Here is an 18,502-nt window from a genome sequence, read left to right as displayed (position 1 = left end):
CAATTCCAAATGAATCAGCTGTTTGAATGAATTGGTTGACTGAATGATTCAAAGACTCACTCATTAGCACAGTGACTTGTTGCTACCTACTGACAGTTTTAGTTTTATATTTATAAAAAACACAATAATCTAACACTTACACAGCACAATAATGACTTTGATTGATATGCAATTAATTTGAGATTCATTTGAATAATTAATTATTAGATAAAATTCTGAGTGTCTTGACAGCCCTAGTTAGTGAGCTCTTATGTGTTTCAGGATCTGGAAGCGCTGAAGAAGGAGTTTGAGCAGTTGAAACATGCAGCCGCTGCAAACACTGAGCGGGGGAAGACTCCGCCCACTTACAGGCGCTGGAGAGGAGGCGGAGTCTCTGATGAAGGACACCAGTGACATCATGCAGGCTCTGAAAGGTAGTGTCCACTACACGCATCCCATAATGCTCAGCACACACATCCTGACAATGGCATCTAAACACAGATTAATTCTTCAGGACATTACACTGGTGTGTAAATAGCTTTATTTTATATATTTAAATACAGACATAGAGCAGCGTGTTTATGGGGTACAGCAGGGCTCTGTGCTGATACCGACTTAATAAGCCCCTAAATAACACATAAAATCATCTTATATGCATTTATCAGACATAAATATTATGAATACAACAGTGAGCATGAGTTTGAAATAAGAAAATAAGATTTCTTAAATTAAAAACACTCAAACCCGCCGCCGCTCGCAGTAAAACAGTGGCACAGTGGCCCTTCCCATGATGCACTGGCATCGGCCCAAATGCAACTATCGTACATGTATATACGTAAAATAATACAATAAACCTGTCTTGTCCTGAATTCCTGAGAGAAATGACATTCTCAATCTGCTTGAAATGACAGAAGTAACACTTTCACTAGTGAGAGATGAAGATCTGAGATGCAGATATGTGTGCGATTGGCACTCGTGTGGATCCGACGTGCGGCCGACCCCGAAACGTCCATGAAGAACACACACTTGATCATCCTACGAGCGCAGGATATGAGAGAGACACAGAAGACGGGATGTCACACACCTTTACTGTCACAGGACGCTCAAAGCGGCAGCCGGAGCCCTACTCACTTCATTTGACTGACAGCTGTCAATCAGCCCATCACATCACAGAGCAAACCCCGGTCTGCAGTGACTGGCCCCGCTCATCTGTGCAACACGTCACTCTGTCTGATCTGAAACAGAGAGAGAAAAGTATCATTTTATAATTTAAGTAATCAACTTCAGCCAATTACATAAATATATTCTAGTCATTAAACACAATAAATTGCAATATAGTTTAAGATATCAGATATTTTTTTTTGCATTAATCAATTTTATACTTATATACAAAGGCATCATCATATTCATTCTTCATGGACAATGTTATCCCAGAATGCATTGCTACCGGTTCTTTGAAATGCCCCCAAATGATGGACGAATCTCAATTAAAGATATATGTAAATAAAAACAGATCAATTGATAGACTGATATAATTGGGGAGGTTTGCACCTGTTGGCGGCGCTGGGCAGTTCGGACTCGGAGCAGTACACGTGTTGCCCCGTCTCACAGATGACCAGCGCGTGCATCGGCTCACTGTTACAGGCCTTGAGCGGGCCCCGGCCCCTGCTGACATCAGCTTGAGGTGACAGGGTCATGTGACTGCACGAGGGGTTCCCATTGGTGTCCAGCTCATCCGAGGGCGGGCCGGGGGACGAGACGTCCAGCACCTGGATCAGTGGAGCGGGGGCCGGAGGGTCAGCGTGGGCCAGCTGCAGACGCCGCATGTGACTGACCACCACCGTCGCATTAATGACTCGCTGAAACACATGCACCGTCAATAATTCAGAATTCACAGACAGAACGAGAGAATCGATGATCTGCCATCTCTCACCTTCCACTTGGATTTGGCAAAGGTTTTCTGAATCTGTTCACCGACGGACTGAATGATGTTGTTATTGTGCGCCGTGTCTCCAATGATCCTGCACACACAGACCAGCCACATTCATTCATCATACAGCATGTTGATTCAGAAATCTGATCACTTATTTATCAAGCTGCATGTTTTTATGCATTAGTTTAACTTATCACACCATGTTTTTGCATGAATCAGTGTTTATGCACAAGTTATTACAAAGTTATTTGTGAATCTTAATATATGTTTACTGTATATATTAGTTTGTTTATACATGCATTCATCATGGCTGTTTATTCATAAAGCAGCATGCTTATTTTAAAAATAAATGTTTATTTATAAAACTGTATACTTATGAATCAGCATGCTTAATAAATAAACTTTGATTTAATGATTAGTCATACTTATCAAATAACAAACATGTATGAATAATCAACATGCATATTTTAAAATGTATGTTTATTCATAAATCATGAATCTGCATGTTTCATGCATTATTTATTAAAATATGCGCTGATTCAACATACCATTTTTTCATGAATCTGTGTTTATGCATAAATCAGTATATTTATTTATGTATCAGTATACTTATTTATCAGCATGTTTTTTTTGTTTATTCACAAATAAGTATGTTTTTCATTAATTAGTGTTTATTTATGAATCAACATGCTTATTTAAAATATAAAAAGTGTATTTATTCATAAATATGCATGTTTATGCATTAGTTTGTTTATTCCATCTGTGTTCATGAATGAACTGTATATGTTTTAAAAAGATTTATTCATAAATTTGTATACTCGATCATGAATCTGCCTGTTTTATGCATTAGTTTTCTTATTCATGCATATGAATGTTTATTGACGATACAGTAAGTTTTTTTCATAAATCAACATATTTCAAAATATGCATGCTCATTATTGATCATTATATCATCATTATATTTATATTATTATATAGTCGTTTATTTGTTTAACCATTATTTAAACATAAAATGTAGTCTGTTTTTACCATGCTTCACTATATCTATTCATAAAAACATTTGTTTGTTCATGTTTATTCATGTAAAACAGTACTGAGAATCTCTGAGATGTGGTGTCGTGTTTCTCACCATGCATGACTGAGCGCTTGTTCAGTGGTGAAGCGTTTATTAGGGTTTTTCTCCAGCATGTGCCTGACGAAGTCCTTCGCTGCAAAAATCAAAAGTAGAAAGAGTTAAATCACAAATATTCACAGGGAAAAAGAGATCTATGTCTGAATTATCTCTACAGGAGTTGAGTTTGTAATGCGGCTGATGGCCTCCAGGTGGCAGTAATGTCTTTTCATGTTTATGAGGCTTCTGCGTCTATAAAGTGTCTGTGACGCACCTGACTCAGAAATGGCGTCCCAGTACGGAGAGTGGAAGGCGTATTCTGCCTTCATGATTTTGGAGAAGAGGCGTGTTTCGTTCTCCTCATAAAACGGTGGGTAGCCGCTCAACCTAAACAAAAACATAAGAGATTGAAGGAAAAACACAACTGAATGTCTCCCAGAAGAGTCTACATGAGCCCAGACTCACAAGATGTAGGTTATGACACCGATAGACCAGCAGTCCACAGCTTTACTGTACGGTTTCTGAGCCAGAACCTCTGGAGCTGAGGAGAAACACCAGAATCGTGAACATTAGAAGCAACTTAATGGAAATGTAATGATGTTTTGGTTGTGTAAAACTATTCATACCAACATATCCTGGTGTTCCACAGGCTGTGGACATCACGCCGTGATCAGCCATCTTGGACAGGCCAAAGTCAGTGATCATGATCTTGGCGTTCTCATCTGGACTGTAGTACAGCAGGTTCTCAGGCTACGGATGGACAAAACCACGGCAGTTAATGATATTTCATTAAAAAACTGAATGCTAGAAGATCGTCCTCTCTCACCTTCAGGTCTCTGTGGACGATGCTGTTCTGATGCAGGTAGGAAACGGCCTCCAGGACCTGTTTGATCACACGGCTGGCATCTTTTTCTGTGTAAACACCTCGATCCAGAATACGGTCGAAGAGCTCTCCGCCCGACACCCTTCACACAAAAACATGTTAAAACGACACTAAAAAGCTGTGTGGGTTTGTGTTTGTGTGTATATTTCAGGCTTTATCAAACACGTACAGCTCCATGACCAGGTAATAGTGCGTCCTCGTTTCGTAGAAATCTTCCAGTCCCACCACATTATCATGCTTTATCCTGAAAGACGGAGAGAGAGACTTGGTGTTTAATGCTGGTTTGTAGTGTTTTGTCAGTAGTTTTAGGGGTTGTTGTCTGTGGTGTTTAAGAAGAGTTTGCGTTTATGGTCTGTAGTGTTTATGGTCCATGGATTTTATAGTCTGTGGTTTTTATGGTCTGTGGTGTTTGTGGTCTGTGGATTTTATGGTATGTGGTTTTTATGGTCTGTGGATTTTATGGTCTGTGGTATTTATGGTCTGTGGTGTTTATGGTCTGTGGTGTTTGTGGTCTGTGGTGTTTGTGGTCTGTGGTGTTTGTGGTCCGTGGTGTTTGTGGTCTGTGGTGTTTGTGGTCCGTGGTGTTTGTGGTCCGTGGTGTTTGTGGTCCGTGGTGTTTATGGTCTGTGGTGTTTGTGGTCTGTGGTGTTTGTGGTCTGTGGTGTTTGTGGTCTGTGGTGTTTGTGGTCTGTGGTGTTTATGGTCTGTGGTGTTTATGGTCTGTGGTGTTTGTGGTCTGTGGTGTTTCTGGTCTGTGGTGTTTATGGTCTATCGTGTTTATGGTCTGTGGTGTTTGTGGTCTGTGGTTTTTATGGTCTGTTGTGTTTATGTTCTGTGGTGTTTGTGGTCTGTGGTGTTTGTGGTCTGTGGTGTTTGTGGTCTGTGGTGTTTGTGGTCTGTGGTGTTTGTGGTCTGTGGTTTTTATGGTCTGTGGTGTTTGTGGTCTGTGGTGTTTGTGGTCCGTGGTGTTTGTGGTCCGTGGTGTTTGTGGTCCGTGGTGTTTGTGGTCTGTGGTGTTTGTGGTCCGTGGTGTTTGTGGTCCGTGGTGTTTGTGGTCCGTGGTGTTTATGGTCTGTGGTGTTTGTGGTCTGTGGTGTTTGTGGTCTGTGGTGTTTGTGGTCTGTGGTGTTTATGGTCTGTGGTGTTTGTGGTCTGTGGTGTTTCTGGTCTGTGGTGTTTATGGTCTATCGTGTTTATGGTCTGTGGTGTTTGTGGTCTGTGGTTTTTATGGTCTGTTGTGTTTATGTTCTGTGGTGTTTGTGGTCTGTGGTGTTTATGGTCTGTGGATTTTATGGTTTGCATCAATGTTTTTATGTCAGTAGTCTTTTGTGGTAGTAGTCTGTGACTGTGATCATGTCTGATCATGTCACAATCATGTTGTGAACGATGTTTATGTTTACGGTCTGTAGCCAGTCTGTAGTGTGTTTCACAGTCTTTGGTGTTTATGGTCTGTGTTTAAGGGCTATAATTTTTATGTTTGAGGTTTATTCTAATTGGTGATGGTGTTTATGTTTATCGTCTGTGATTTTAGTGGTCTGTGATGTTTGTGGTGTGTAGTGTGAGTGTTATTGGTTGGTGGTGTTTATGTTAGTGGTCTGTGTTAGGCTATTTATGGTCTGTAGTGTTTGTGAAAATGGATGATTATATTTGTGATCTGAGTGCTTTATTGTAGTGTTCTTTTGTGTTTATGGTCTGTAGTCTTAGTGATAATAGTCAGTGATAATTCTATTTGTAATCTGCGTGTTTATTTTAGTAGTCTGTGATATTTATGGTCTGTAGTGTTTGTCTTAGTGGTCTGTAGTGTCGGTGCTACTGGTCTGTGGTTTTTTCTTGTACCTCTTCAGCACTTTGATCTCGTTCTCGAGGTTCGAGTGGTGCAGCTGTTTTTTCTTCACACACTTCAGGGCATAGAAATTCCCGGTCTTTCTCTCTCTCACCAGGTAGACCTCAGAAAACGAGCCCCTGAAGAAACAGTTAAAGGGATATGAACATTGTTACCCCATAAACAACAACAGAATCTTTTCTGCAGTATGTGAAGCTCTAAATGTTGGACTCCCAGTGAGCTTTAAGTTCAGTGCATGGAGATCAGTGCTAATCCATCGGCACAAGGCCATGCTGTGTGTGTCCAGCCTGTTACAGTGAAGACTTGAACCCACCCTGTCCATCTTGAGTCCACCTGTCCCATGAATAACTCTCCTAAGAGGAGGATTACTGTGTGTTATATAAGAGGCCCAGTGCTGCCCCTCATGACTGATTACCCACAATGCCTTTAATCCAGAACACCCTAGCAACCACCCAGAACACTGCAATGGCTTAGCAACATGTTCTCACCATGCTTTGCACATTCTCAAACCATCTATGTGTGAACGCAGACTCCTACAGCAGAGATTATTACATTAGTCTCCGTTTGGCCGTTGCCAAATGATGAGTGGGTGATTCTCCAAACGTGCTGTAATCAACATAAATGTGTCCAGAATCCAATTAAAGCACTCATTCTAGAAGTTCTGAAAATGTTACAGTAATCTGTCTATAACCTTAACAGAACTAGCAAAGACTCATAAGATTTAGTTCTCTTCTGGATGCAAATATGTCCCTGTGGAGTAGCTCAGTAAACCCACTTACATTCACCGCTCAGTAATCCTTTAATTGACCAGTGTCAGGATGTTCTCTGATGTCTGTGTCTCACTCACGGGCAGATGAAGATTAACAGGTGTCCAGAGAGAGAGAGAGACGCACTAACGCTGACACGGTCAACAAACTACTGACAAACCTCTCTGAAGATCAACTTACAAATCATTCAAAACACTTCATGACTCATAAAGTCAAACAATATCTCATAAAGCTGTATAACGCTTTATAATGCCTCACAAAGATTCACCCATTAATTCATCTCTGTTCCTCACAAAGATTTGTAACACCTCATACTGCCTTCATAATACTCCAGATTATTTTAGCACCTCATAATATTCCAAAACGTTTTACAACACTTCATACAACTTCATATGAGTTTATGATGCCTCATAATGTTTCACACCATTTCATAATGCTCCATAAAGTTTCATAACACTTTGTAATGCTTCATAACAACTAATTATGCTTTATATAGTTTCTTAATCCTTCGTATTGCCTCACAGTGGTTCAGTATGTCTTGTGAAGCTTCTTAACCACTTATAGTGCTCTATAAAGCATCATAACCCTTCATAAAGTGGCATAAAGTGACATTATATTGTCTCTTTAAGCTTCATAGCATAGCTATATTGGACCACTTTATAATTCTTTGTAATGACTCATAAAGCTTCATAACACTTCATGATATCTAATTTAATGGTTCAGCAATGTAATAAAATGCTTTTTAAAACACCTTTTAGTGCCCCATATTTCATAAAGCTTCATAACAACCTCATAATGCCTCATAGCCCTTAACAAAGTGCCATAAGATCTTACAGTGCTTCTTAAAGCTTTATAACATTTCGGAACAGTTTGTTTCATAAAACTTCACAGCACTGCTTCATAATGATTCATTATCCCTTACAAATCTTTTTTACACCTTATAGAGTTCCATAAAGCTTCATACACTGCTTTGATGATCCATTTACTTCACAATGCATCACAGTAGTTCAGTACAAGCTTACAAAGCTTCCTAATGTCTTATAGTGCTCCATAATGCTTCACTACCCTTCATAAAGTGTCATAAGAGCTTACATATGTATAAAACTTTATAATGCTTTATAACACTTTCTAATACCTTAACGTGTTCCATAAAGCTTTATAACATCTCATAATGCTTCATAAAGTTTTATAGCCCTATTACAGAGCCTCATTTAATTGTTCGGTATTGCCTTACAATGCATCATAAAACAATGTAGTGCTCCATAAAGCTTCATTAAATTTCATAAAGTTTCATAGTGCCTCATAACCCTTCATAATGTGTCATAAGAGATAAAAGTGCCCCGTAAAGCTTCATAACATTTCAAAGAGCTTATAATGTTTCCTAAAAACATATATACATATACATAATCATAATGCTCCATAAAACTTCGTTACTTCTCATAATGCTTCATAACACTTCATACTGTAACACTTCACAATGCCTCTTACCGGCTCACTTTACAACGCTTTATAACACATTTCAGTTCCCTTGCAATGTATTAAGCTTCATAACCCTTCACAAACCTTCGTAAGAGATAACAGTCCCTCTCACAGCCTCATAACAATTCAGAAAGCTTTGTAACGCTTCATTAGATTTCAGAAGACTTCGTCTCATCTCATAATGCTTCATGAAGCTTCATAACACCTCACAACGCCCAAGAGTGGCCTGTAATATTCTCTCTCACTGCAAACCGGTTCCTGCAGGTATTTCTCAATAGGAGCCAGAGGATGAAGGGCTTCACTGGGCCTCAATCCGTTAATCTGTGTGTCTCTCAGTGCTGTGGAAGGCATGTGTGTCCTCTGAGAGCTAAAGCTGCTGATCCTGTAATAACGCTCAAGCTTCTGACTTCTGACTCAGCACACTACATCTACTCAGAAAACATCAGCGTGTTCGGTACTTACGAGCCCAGAACTTCCTTGAAGTCGAATATGTCCTTGATGTTGCTGGTGATTTTCTTCCAGCTGCAGTCGATCTCCTTCCGACCCATCGTCACAAACTGATTCCTGCAGAAGACACAGCTTAATTCAGCATGATGACTCTTACAGAATCATCACATGCGTGTCTTCACGCTCCTAATCCTGCACAAGTCTGACTCGACTCTTATAGAAATGAGAAGCTCGTGCTAATGAGCGTGAGTTTTAATCTCTGACCTTTGACCTCTCTATGTAGGTTATTGCATTAACTCTCACACTGATATCTGAAGAAAAACTGACTCGTGATCAACAGCTACTCATTAAATCAAATCACTAAAATGTTCTGTTCAAACGAACTAAACTAAAAATGCTTTAGTGATATTTCACGGTAACACTTTACAAAAAGGTTTCATTTGTTCACATTAGTTAACTATATTAGTTAACATGAACTAACATTAAACAATGTTTTTACAGCATTTATTACTCTTAATTCAACATTAAATAATACAATATTAAAACCATTGTATTTTTTAACGAGCTGTTGACAAAAACAATAATTTTCATTACAGTTAAAAGTGGTATCCTTCTGTTGTTACCTAAAAAAGTATTTTTTACCATTTATTTAACCCATAAAAATTGTTTTATAAGTTATTTAGATTTGTTCGGTGATGCTAATTCATATTTTTAATAGACTTTTATTAGGTTACTTTTTTTCCAGTGTAACTAACAGTAACAAAGATTAATAATTGCTTTATTTTAAAATAAATATTGCAAAAAAAATCTTATAAAATGCTATTAAATTTCACAATTAATTACAAAGAAATGTCAGGCAACACAATGAATTAATTGTTGCAACTAATTACTTAAGGAAACAATTGAAATAAACATGAAATTAAAGCAGACAAACTAAAACAGTACTAAGCTAATGCATTAACTCATGTTCACAAATGAGACTTAATGCAAAGTGCTACCAATATCACAATAACTTTACTTAATAACATTAACAGATATTGTTTCATTATATGATGTTAAACAGTTAACTGGTTACCGCGGATTTCAATAGTTAAGGACAGTAATACACTTGAATACACTGCTCATTGTTATATCATATTTATTAATGATTATCATTTGCATTTATCTTTTAAATGTCTTTATCTTTAACGTGTCACTATCAAAATATTCACAACAGTCGAGATCCTGAGTTCAGAAGTAGACAGAAGCAGCAGTGATTATGTGAATGAGTGTGAATGAATGTGAAGAAGTGTCTTACCTGGAGCGCTCAGGAGCTGTGAGACGCACCTGTCGAGCGTCTGTCTACCTGCTCGCGCACGCGCTCCGGGGGCGGGGCCGAGGCGCGTGACGTCACCCGCCGGATTACAAACAAAGCACAAGAGCTGCGCTTGAAGTTAAAGACGCAAACGATGAAGATCTTTGTGTTTTATGTTGAAAACGAAAATGAAAAGGATTTACTCCAGCATCTCCGACTGTTTTACAATTGTATGCAAAAATGCACTGCTTTGATATGTGTGTGTGTGTGTGCGCCTTCCATGTAAAATAATAATCAATGATTGAATTCAATCACTCATCTAGATTATATTGTTGATATCAGAAAATTAAACAATCAAAAGCATCTAAAAGTTCAGTGAATGCAAATGTTTGAGTAAATGCGAAAATGCAGGTGTGTGCGTGTGCATGACTCACCTGTGTGACCAGGTGAGCACTGAATCTTTTCAGTGAGTGTCTTATAATCGAATATATTTTTGCATCATGCATGAGTTCATGCCGAGTGTGTTTATCCTCAGTCAGTTCGCTCATATCTGTTGATAATAACGTGTCAGAAGTGGACACAGAGAGTGTTGGTGAAGCACATGAAGACACATGCTGTGTTACATCATCAGATCACCTCACATATTACACAGGAGCTCAACAATAATCATAACAGAAACTCTTCTTTTCGAGGGATAAATCAAACCCTTTTATTCTTAATTATGCCAATTATTACAATCACATATTTTAAAAAAAATGTAAATTAAATTAATTTATCTTCTTTCAATAGGCCTACTTCAAATATTTTGGAAAACAATTATTTTATAAACATATAATACTATATAACATAATTTAAATAAGAGTAATATAGTTTTGTGATGCTCCACAGTGTTTTACAAAGATGAAAAAAAAAATCGAATTAATTAAAACATGATCTATATAATTCAAATAAAAAATAAATAATATTATCTAGCATAGTAATTTAATCAATATAATAATTAAAAATAATATTGTTTTATAATTATATTGTAAATTAATACAATTTGACTGTCATTTGCATTGTTTTGTAAAGTCTATAAGTTGATTACGAAATCAGACTTTCAGAAAAAAAAATCTAACCAAGAAAACAAATAATTAATAAATATTAATCCTAAAGGCGATGGTCTTCATCTGTCTTTATCTGCACACAGTTTCAATACTTTAAAAAATTATAAACACATAATATCATTATTATTAATAATAATAATAATAATATTTATATTTGCATTATTTTCTGTCATGCACGTTGTTTTTCAAAGTCAAAAGAAATACAGACTTAAAAACATTAAATACAAAACAAAAGCATTTATAATAAAACCATTAAATCAACAACAACAACAAACAATTCACTAATAAATATTTATCCTAAAGATAATAATTCGCAGTAGAAGTTTGGTATTCATCCTCTTTCAGTACCTTGTTTCATAAACACAAAAAATAACACTATAATGTATGTAATCAAATTCTTACAAATATTTTTTTCCTTTTTTTTTTTAAATCTAATTCTTAATATAGTCATTATAAAGTCAGAGAAATATTTCCCTAAAGATGATCAATATAGTTCACTGATACAGATTTCCCAAAGTCTTTATCAGCAGTAGATTTCAGCTCCTGTGAGAAGGTTTAATCTTCCCAGAAAACAGAGAGCACTTCCTGATCTCGTTTCTCATGCTGAGCTGTGATTGGCTACTCAGCAGGATGTGGGCGGGGTTAAGAAGCCCTGAGATTCACAGGATGAGAGAGATTAATCTAACCCAGATCAGGTTCATTTGATACCGCTATTATATGGATGTCTTCATTCATAAACTGCATTAAGCTTCCTTAATAAATAATAATATCTCTCACTGAGATGTCCAGTATATTCATTACAAAAACAAACCGAAGAAAATAAAAGCAGCGTGAAATGAGCAACACTGAACATTTCAGAAGCTTCTCAACATCTCTGTTATTAGTGTCATTAGTCTGTATTAAGGACACAGGTGTGGAGCCACATTCACAAAGCTTTCAGTGAACTGAACACTGTAATCCAGTTAAATGAATCTGCTGTGCTCGGTTATGAGTGAATCAGTGAGTGTAAATACTGCCATCAGACGGAAACCCAGTCCATTACACATACAACAAAATATCTCTTCATTCGTGATTCAGTCACCACAGAATGCTCATTTTAAGTCTTTTCTGGTGGATTCACACTGGGCTTGTTTGCTGTAGAAACTGCCCTAAGATTAAATAACCACACTAGTTATTTATACCAAGACTCACAAGTAGATCTAAAAGAGCCTCCATCAGCATCCCCAAACAAATACAAGAAATATCAGTCTGTCGATCCAACAGCATGAAGACTTCCAGGACAACAGGGGGCGCTGGTGTGGCGTGAGACGTCTGCAAACACCTGAGAGCAGATCAACGACATGATATATGCTCATAAATTATGATAAATACATGTAATTTGGACCCCTCCCCTCGTTCTGACTCCTCCCCCTCAATTGGACTTCCCCTCGTTCTGACTGGAGAATAACTAATAATAATAATAATAACCAAGTACTATTTGTGTTTTACCTGTAGTGTTTTACGCTGTCATTTAGACGGTTCACAGGAGAATCTGCCGGAACTACTTCCGGTCTAAAAGAAATGCACGCAGGAAACAATCAGTCTTTTTGGTCAAGTTTTAGCTACTTTTTGCCTCCTGTCTTCTTGCCTTCTTGTTCTCCAGAAACGACTTTTCTAGATTCTTCTACTGCAGAGAAGAATCCAACAGAAAGACTCATGAAAACATTCAGATTCAACTAAGAATCAAGTCAGGGATCTCGGTGTGATTCTGGAGACAGACGCATGTCAGAGCAGTAACTATCATCTCAAAAACATGATGATCTTACTTTCTTTTATGTAAAGCACTTTGAATTACCATTGTGTAGGAAATGTGCTATATAAATAAACTTGCCTTGCCTAAAGTTAGTATTTTATTATAATGTTAGTGTCCAAATGCATGTTATGATACTATAGTATTAATGATGAATGTGTATTGTGCACCGCTGGTCATTCATCATCTGATAAAACTGTCATCATGACAAACACAAACCTAAAATTAATTATGTAATATAATTTTATATAATATCTTTCACATTTAATTACCTCACAATTTGCAGTAGTAATAATAATAATCATTTATATTTTTAATAAATTAACTTAATGTAATACAATATATAATATAACAATATAATTAATATACAGTTCAAGTCTTTTTCCTAACTATTTTTTTTAATATTTTGTTGTCAATAAAAATATTCATATAAAATATAATGATGTAATTAATTTTAAAAAATAGCAGTTATTTTCCTAGCCTTCGAGTTATACTAATATTTAAACAACCAAATTAAATTGTTTTTTGTTTTGTTTTTTGTTGCAAATAATTAAAACAAGTAATTTACTTTTTTTAATAAAATGTTTCATATATGTTATAATTATTATCATCATCAAGGTTGTGAAATCCTAATAAAAGCACTGTACATGCATGGTGTATTTTCAAACCTGGCCACAAGAGGACGCTACAGAACTCACTGTGTGCAGTGAATTACACAACCAAACTAATAAATATTAATAAAACCACTTTTAACAACCTCAGATTGATAAACAGTCTTCTCAGGGCCATTCACTCACCTGTGTGAAACACTGTTTGGTCATTCAGCGCTCCTCATGTGCATCCGGGGCCCCGTGATTTGAGAGCTGATCCGTCTAATCTGCATTAGGCAGATTTCAGCATCTCATGTGACCAAATCCTGTTTGAAACCCTCATGCACCTTTGTTTTGGGCTCGGACTCAGCGTGCAGCAAGCCGACAGAATCATGACTGGAATCGGATCACTTGCTGGGACGCAGAACACACACAATGGAGAGAGGGCGAGTTCTGCCGCCCTGGGGTCGCATTGTTCATTGAACATCTGTGGAGCTCATTCTCACACACTCACACACATCCAGCCTTAAAACAAACAATGATCATACTAACACAAACAATCATGTGTAGTGACAATCATAATCAGGTTCAGATGGGCGAGTTATCCTGTGATCCACGTGATTGATCTGTCCCTTGTGCGTTTGCTTCATAAATTATGACCTAAATCAAACAGATAGCAGGGTCACGACCTTCTGTTGAGGAGGAAATATACGTAATGGACAGGAAACGACCTGACAAACACAACACAAGGAAGAGCACGTACCCTTGAAAACCTTTCAGTGACCCTCACGCCCTGCGATACAACACGACTGACTCTCCAAACACACAATGAGCCTCAAAGACATCCCACTGATCTGCTAAACACTACAGTGAGGAAGCCACATACACCCCAATGATGCCCTAAAACACCCAGTGACCCCCGGAAATATGTAGGGACCCATAAACACCCAGAATTACTCTCTAAATACTTAATGACCCTCAAAAACAACTTAATGTTCCCCTAAAACACCCAGTGAACTCAAAGACATCCAGAAAATCCCCAAACACCCAGATTACTCCCTAAATACTTATTGACCCTCAAAAGCCACCCCAATGATCCCCTTAAATGCCCAGTGATCCTCAAAAAACGTCCAGAAACTCCAAAACACACAGATTACCCCTAAATATTAATGAGCCTCAAAAACACCCCAATGATGCCCTAAAACACACAGTGACCCTCAGAAATGTCCAGAAACCCATAAACACCCAGATTACTTCCTAAATACTTAACGACCCTCAAAAACGCCCCTGAATGATCCCCTGAAACACCTAGTGATCCTCAAGAAACGTCCCGAAACTCCAAAACACCCATATTACCCCCTAAATACTTAATGGCCTTCAAAAACGCCCCAATGATCCCCTCAAACACCCAGTGATCCTCAAAAATGACCAGAAACCCATAAACACCCAGATTACTCACTAAATTCTTAATGACACGTATATAAAACACGTGATATATATATGTCAATCATTTACATAAAAGTTTTAGAGCATTTTTCAAGTAGAATTTTTCAAGTTTGTTAGGAACATAAATGTAAACTTAAATATACATTTAAATAAATACAATTTTAGAAATAAACATCAATTAAACTGAAAAATATAAAAAAATAAATATATAAAAAATAAATAACAGTAGTGCTGCAAACACACTAGCATCCAGCAACATGTGTGTTTGGTATAAATGACACAGAACATCTAAAGTGCATTCTAATTACAAACTTACATCGCAGTCTGTTCATTATTAAAATAAAGTACAGTCAACCAAACATTTAAAAGGTTACACTGGTCAGTTTAACACTCTGCTGTTAGACCAAGGACGTTTTTGCTCATGTGTAGAGAATGATCTGTCCGTCTAGTTTACATAAAATATATATATATATATATATATATATATATATATATATTATAGTTTAACATTCAGATACATTGCGAATATGGAAACATTTGGATATGTGCAGAACGAGACGTGAGCAATAACCTCCAAATACATCTCGTCAAACCGGCGCTCGCATCATTTTTAGGATCAGCAAAAACAAAAAGGCCAAGACAAATAAACATACCTTTTGTCTTTTTTTATTAACATTCAATTATTAAATTAAAATATATGAAATCAACTTAAAGTGCACATGGCATAATATCTTCTTTTTAACATAATAGCCCGACTTCTCATCTTCCAGTGTGCTGTGATGAAGTGAGCAGTTATCGTCACAGAGCTCTCCGTCCCCCTGGACGTGCAGTTGCGTTTTAAAATACAACAACGAGCACCACAAAACCATTTAAAGAGGCGCATTCAGCGGTCTCCTTGACGGGAAACAGTCAGCGAAGTAAAATGATCTCCAACGTATGGCGCGCGCTCTTCATTTTATCACATGATCATAATCACATCTATTCATTTTACAGTCCTGCTACTAGCATTTTATTCAGACTAAAACCCCTTTAATTCGGGTGAGAAAGCTTTTTTTCCAAGTGGCTTTTGCACCTCTACTGTGTAGTAACAGCTGCTCTATGTGAAATCACGCACCTGAGGGAATTTACCGCTGATTAGAGAACCGGTTTTACTTACGAGATGCGCATTAACGATCGGCCGATCGTGATCGGAGCAGCCCTAACCGTAATAATCAAAGAACCCTCCAAAAACAAACAATTATCCCCTAAAACACTGAGTGACCCTCATAAATGTCCAGAAACACATAAATACCCAGATTATTCCCTAAACACTTAATGACCCTCGAAAACACCCCAATGACTCTCTAATACACCCAGTGATCCTCAAAAAACATCCAGAAACTCCAAAGACACCCAGATTACTCACTAAATACTTAATGACTCTCAAAGACACCCTAACGATCCCCTAAAACACCCAGTGACCCTCAAAAATGTTCATGAACCCATAAACACCCAGATTACTCTCTAATAATCATAGAACCCCCAAAACAACCCCAATGATCCCCTAAAACACCCAGTGACCCTCAAAAATGTTTATGAACCCATAAACACCCAGATTAGTCCCTAATAATTATAGAAGCCCCAAAATAACCCTAATGATCCCCTTAAACACCCAGTGACCCTAGAAAAACCTCCAGAAACTCATAAAACACCCAGATTACCCCCTAAACACTTAAGGACCCTTAAATACACCCAGATCCGAACCAAAGGAAATCATCTCATACCACTGAAGTGAATGTTGAATTTATCAGTATATACTGTAATTGAATATAAGATATAAATAATATAAATACATACATGATTGTTGTATATGATTGTATGATGTAAAAAGAGCAAATGAACACAAACCAGCAGAACAACACAAAGTTAAAGCTACACATCTATTAAATGTGCACAGTTTAATAGCATATTTCTTCAACTTCCGAGGTCAGGGACCTTGTGATTCAAAAGGTTGGTGACCACTGCTCTAAAACAACTACTGATGTCAAAAACAAAACACCCGACTCTCAATAACACCCGACTGCACCTCTAACACACCCGGGGTGACACCCCAAAACACCCACAAACCCTCTAAAACTAGCACTGACATCAAAAATACCTCAATAATCATCTAAACACTCAAACTCAGAACACCCTCTAAAACACCCAGAAGGCACCCTGAAACACCCACACACACTCTAAAACAACCACTTACCTAAAAATAATCCAGTGGGCCCTAAAATCCCAGTGTAAAAATAAAAGATGTTGGTTTGGTTTTTATTGCACAAACATGTTTATGAAACAATCCAGAAGCAGTTATGATGTTTTACCCTGTAGTTTTATTCAGATGTTCTTCAGAAAGCATCAATGGTCCTTCAGTTCAGATGGAGGAACGTGTTCACACCATTCATATTACTGTGACAGAAACACATGGATACATTTCACCCGCGCTCATCTCCGTTTACACACAGATTCACAGCATGTCAGGAACCAGTTAGCAGCACAGCCATGACACACACACACACACACACGGGAAACAACATCAGACTGAGTTCTGCAATGGGAAAAGGTCAAAGGTCATTTAGTGACATCGCAGCCTCCGATTCCTCAAACTACCTCATCAAGCGTTATTAAATTATATTAATATAAACTCTGGAGTCAGATGTTTAATCACTGATCTGAACTATATATAAATGTGATTTCAGTATAATTTCTCAAAAACGCAAACATAAAGAAGAACAATCAAAAATGGAAAGCTTGAGGTTTGCAGGTTGTAATGAAGTTGCATCAGTTATTCGGGTTTTGCGATCGCGATTAGGGAAGACCAACCTAAAATGGTCTTAGCCTCCTAACTAACTAGGTTTTGGGCAGGTGAGGCTGGGAGACCAGGTAAGACCAGCAAACCATCATAGGCTGGTTTAAGCATTTTTTTTTTCATAAGCAATAAACAGTGGTCTTGAAGCATTAAAAAAAATTTAAAAGTGACATTTTAATATGTAATGCATTTCATAACGATTCGATCCACAACTAAAATAATCCAATAGTTTGTTGCATTCTCAATGCTGCCACAAGGGGCGCTATAGGGAGCATTAGCATTACAGTCAGCTCAACTGCTGTCAAGAGCAAGAGTTTGAAGAGAATCTCGGTGAGTAGATTAGTCAAAGTTAGTTAAACTGTTGATGTGTTTATACATGAACACAAAACATACGTTTAAATGGGACGTTAGTGTACCTGCGTAGTGTGTTTTTGGCTTTTTCAGCAGCATAACAAAAGGCTAGCTTGTGAACAACCCAAGCAAATGAAAATGGAGATAACCAAATGGCTAATAAATGACTAATAGCAGCAACCTTTGGTATTTAACTTCAGATGGCGAAATAGCTTTTGTCGCGTATTTCGCAGGTTAATGAGTTAGGGACCGTTTTCACAACAATGTTTTCAGCCAAAATCGAGAAACTTTTTATGCATTTTGCCTGTTTGTTTACACGACAACAGCGTTTTAGGAACTGAAAACATCATTATCAGTACGTGTCGATATTAAATGCAAGCGCGAACAAACATACACAACAATGGTGGAGTATGGTACTGTTGTTGCTGCTCAAGAGTTTGCTAACGCTTCATCAGCAAAGTGTGGATTTACTTCACCAATATTACAACCAACAGCGGACACGCATCATATAATCATCACTTCCATTGTTTACTTACAAGGTGACAGTGCCAATTAATGGCCTGGCATACGTTATACAGCGTTTTCGTCCGTTTTCGCGGATATGTATAAATGCTAATTGTTTTGAATATGTTGACGTGTATACTATTTAAC

At 37.5% G+C, this 18,502-nt stretch overlaps 1 protein-coding gene across 1 annotated transcript; it reads right to left on the bottom strand.

Annotated features, from left to right (window-relative positions):
- Nucleotides 1-503: 503 nt before the first annotated feature.
- LOC132131777 (calcium/calmodulin-dependent protein kinase type 1D-like) lies at nt 504-10,300 on the bottom strand. The gene is made up of 14 exons (XM_059543888.1): nt 10,171-10,300; nt 9,740-9,868; nt 8,458-8,559; nt 5,743-5,868; nt 4,076-4,150; nt 3,850-3,988; nt 3,650-3,773; nt 3,489-3,564; nt 3,298-3,410; nt 3,042-3,120; nt 1,913-2,000; nt 1,531-1,838; nt 1,111-1,214; nt 504-1,029 (listed from the first exon to the last, which is right to left on the bottom strand). Exons 3-13 carry the CDS (start codon nt 8,541-8,543, stop codon nt 1,142-1,144), a joined length of 1,287 nt encoding a protein of 428 aa, XP_059399871.1. The 5' UTR covers nt 8,544-8,559; nt 9,740-9,868; nt 10,171-10,300; the 3' UTR covers nt 504-1,029; nt 1,111-1,141.
- Between the last annotated feature and the right edge of the window lie 8,202 nt (nt 10,301-18,502).

This window comes from Carassius carassius, chromosome 48 (genome assembly GCF_963082965.1).
Source record: "Carassius carassius chromosome 48, fCarCar2.1, whole genome shotgun sequence".
NCBI classification, from domain to species: domain Eukaryota; kingdom Metazoa; phylum Chordata; class Actinopteri; order Cypriniformes; family Cyprinidae; genus Carassius; species Carassius carassius.
This window is presented reverse-complemented; position numbering and strand designations above follow the sequence as displayed.

What these genes read in the sequence shown, in the direction of transcription:
- LOC132131777 (XM_059543888.1), bottom strand. Translation starts at nt 8,543, where the DNA reads ATGGGTCGGAAGGAGATCGACTGCAGCTGGAAGAAAATCACCAGCAAC. An exon ending in GGTGTCATAACCTACATCTT is followed by an intron (nt 3,411 to 3,488) that starts GTGAGTCTGGGC and finishes GTTTTTGTTTAG; the next exon opens with GTTGAGCGGCTACCCACCGT. An exon ending in CAAGCGCTCAGTCATGCATG is followed by an intron (nt 2,001 to 3,041) that starts GTGAGAAACACG and finishes CTGTGTGTGCAG; the next exon opens with GATCATTGGAGACACGGCGC.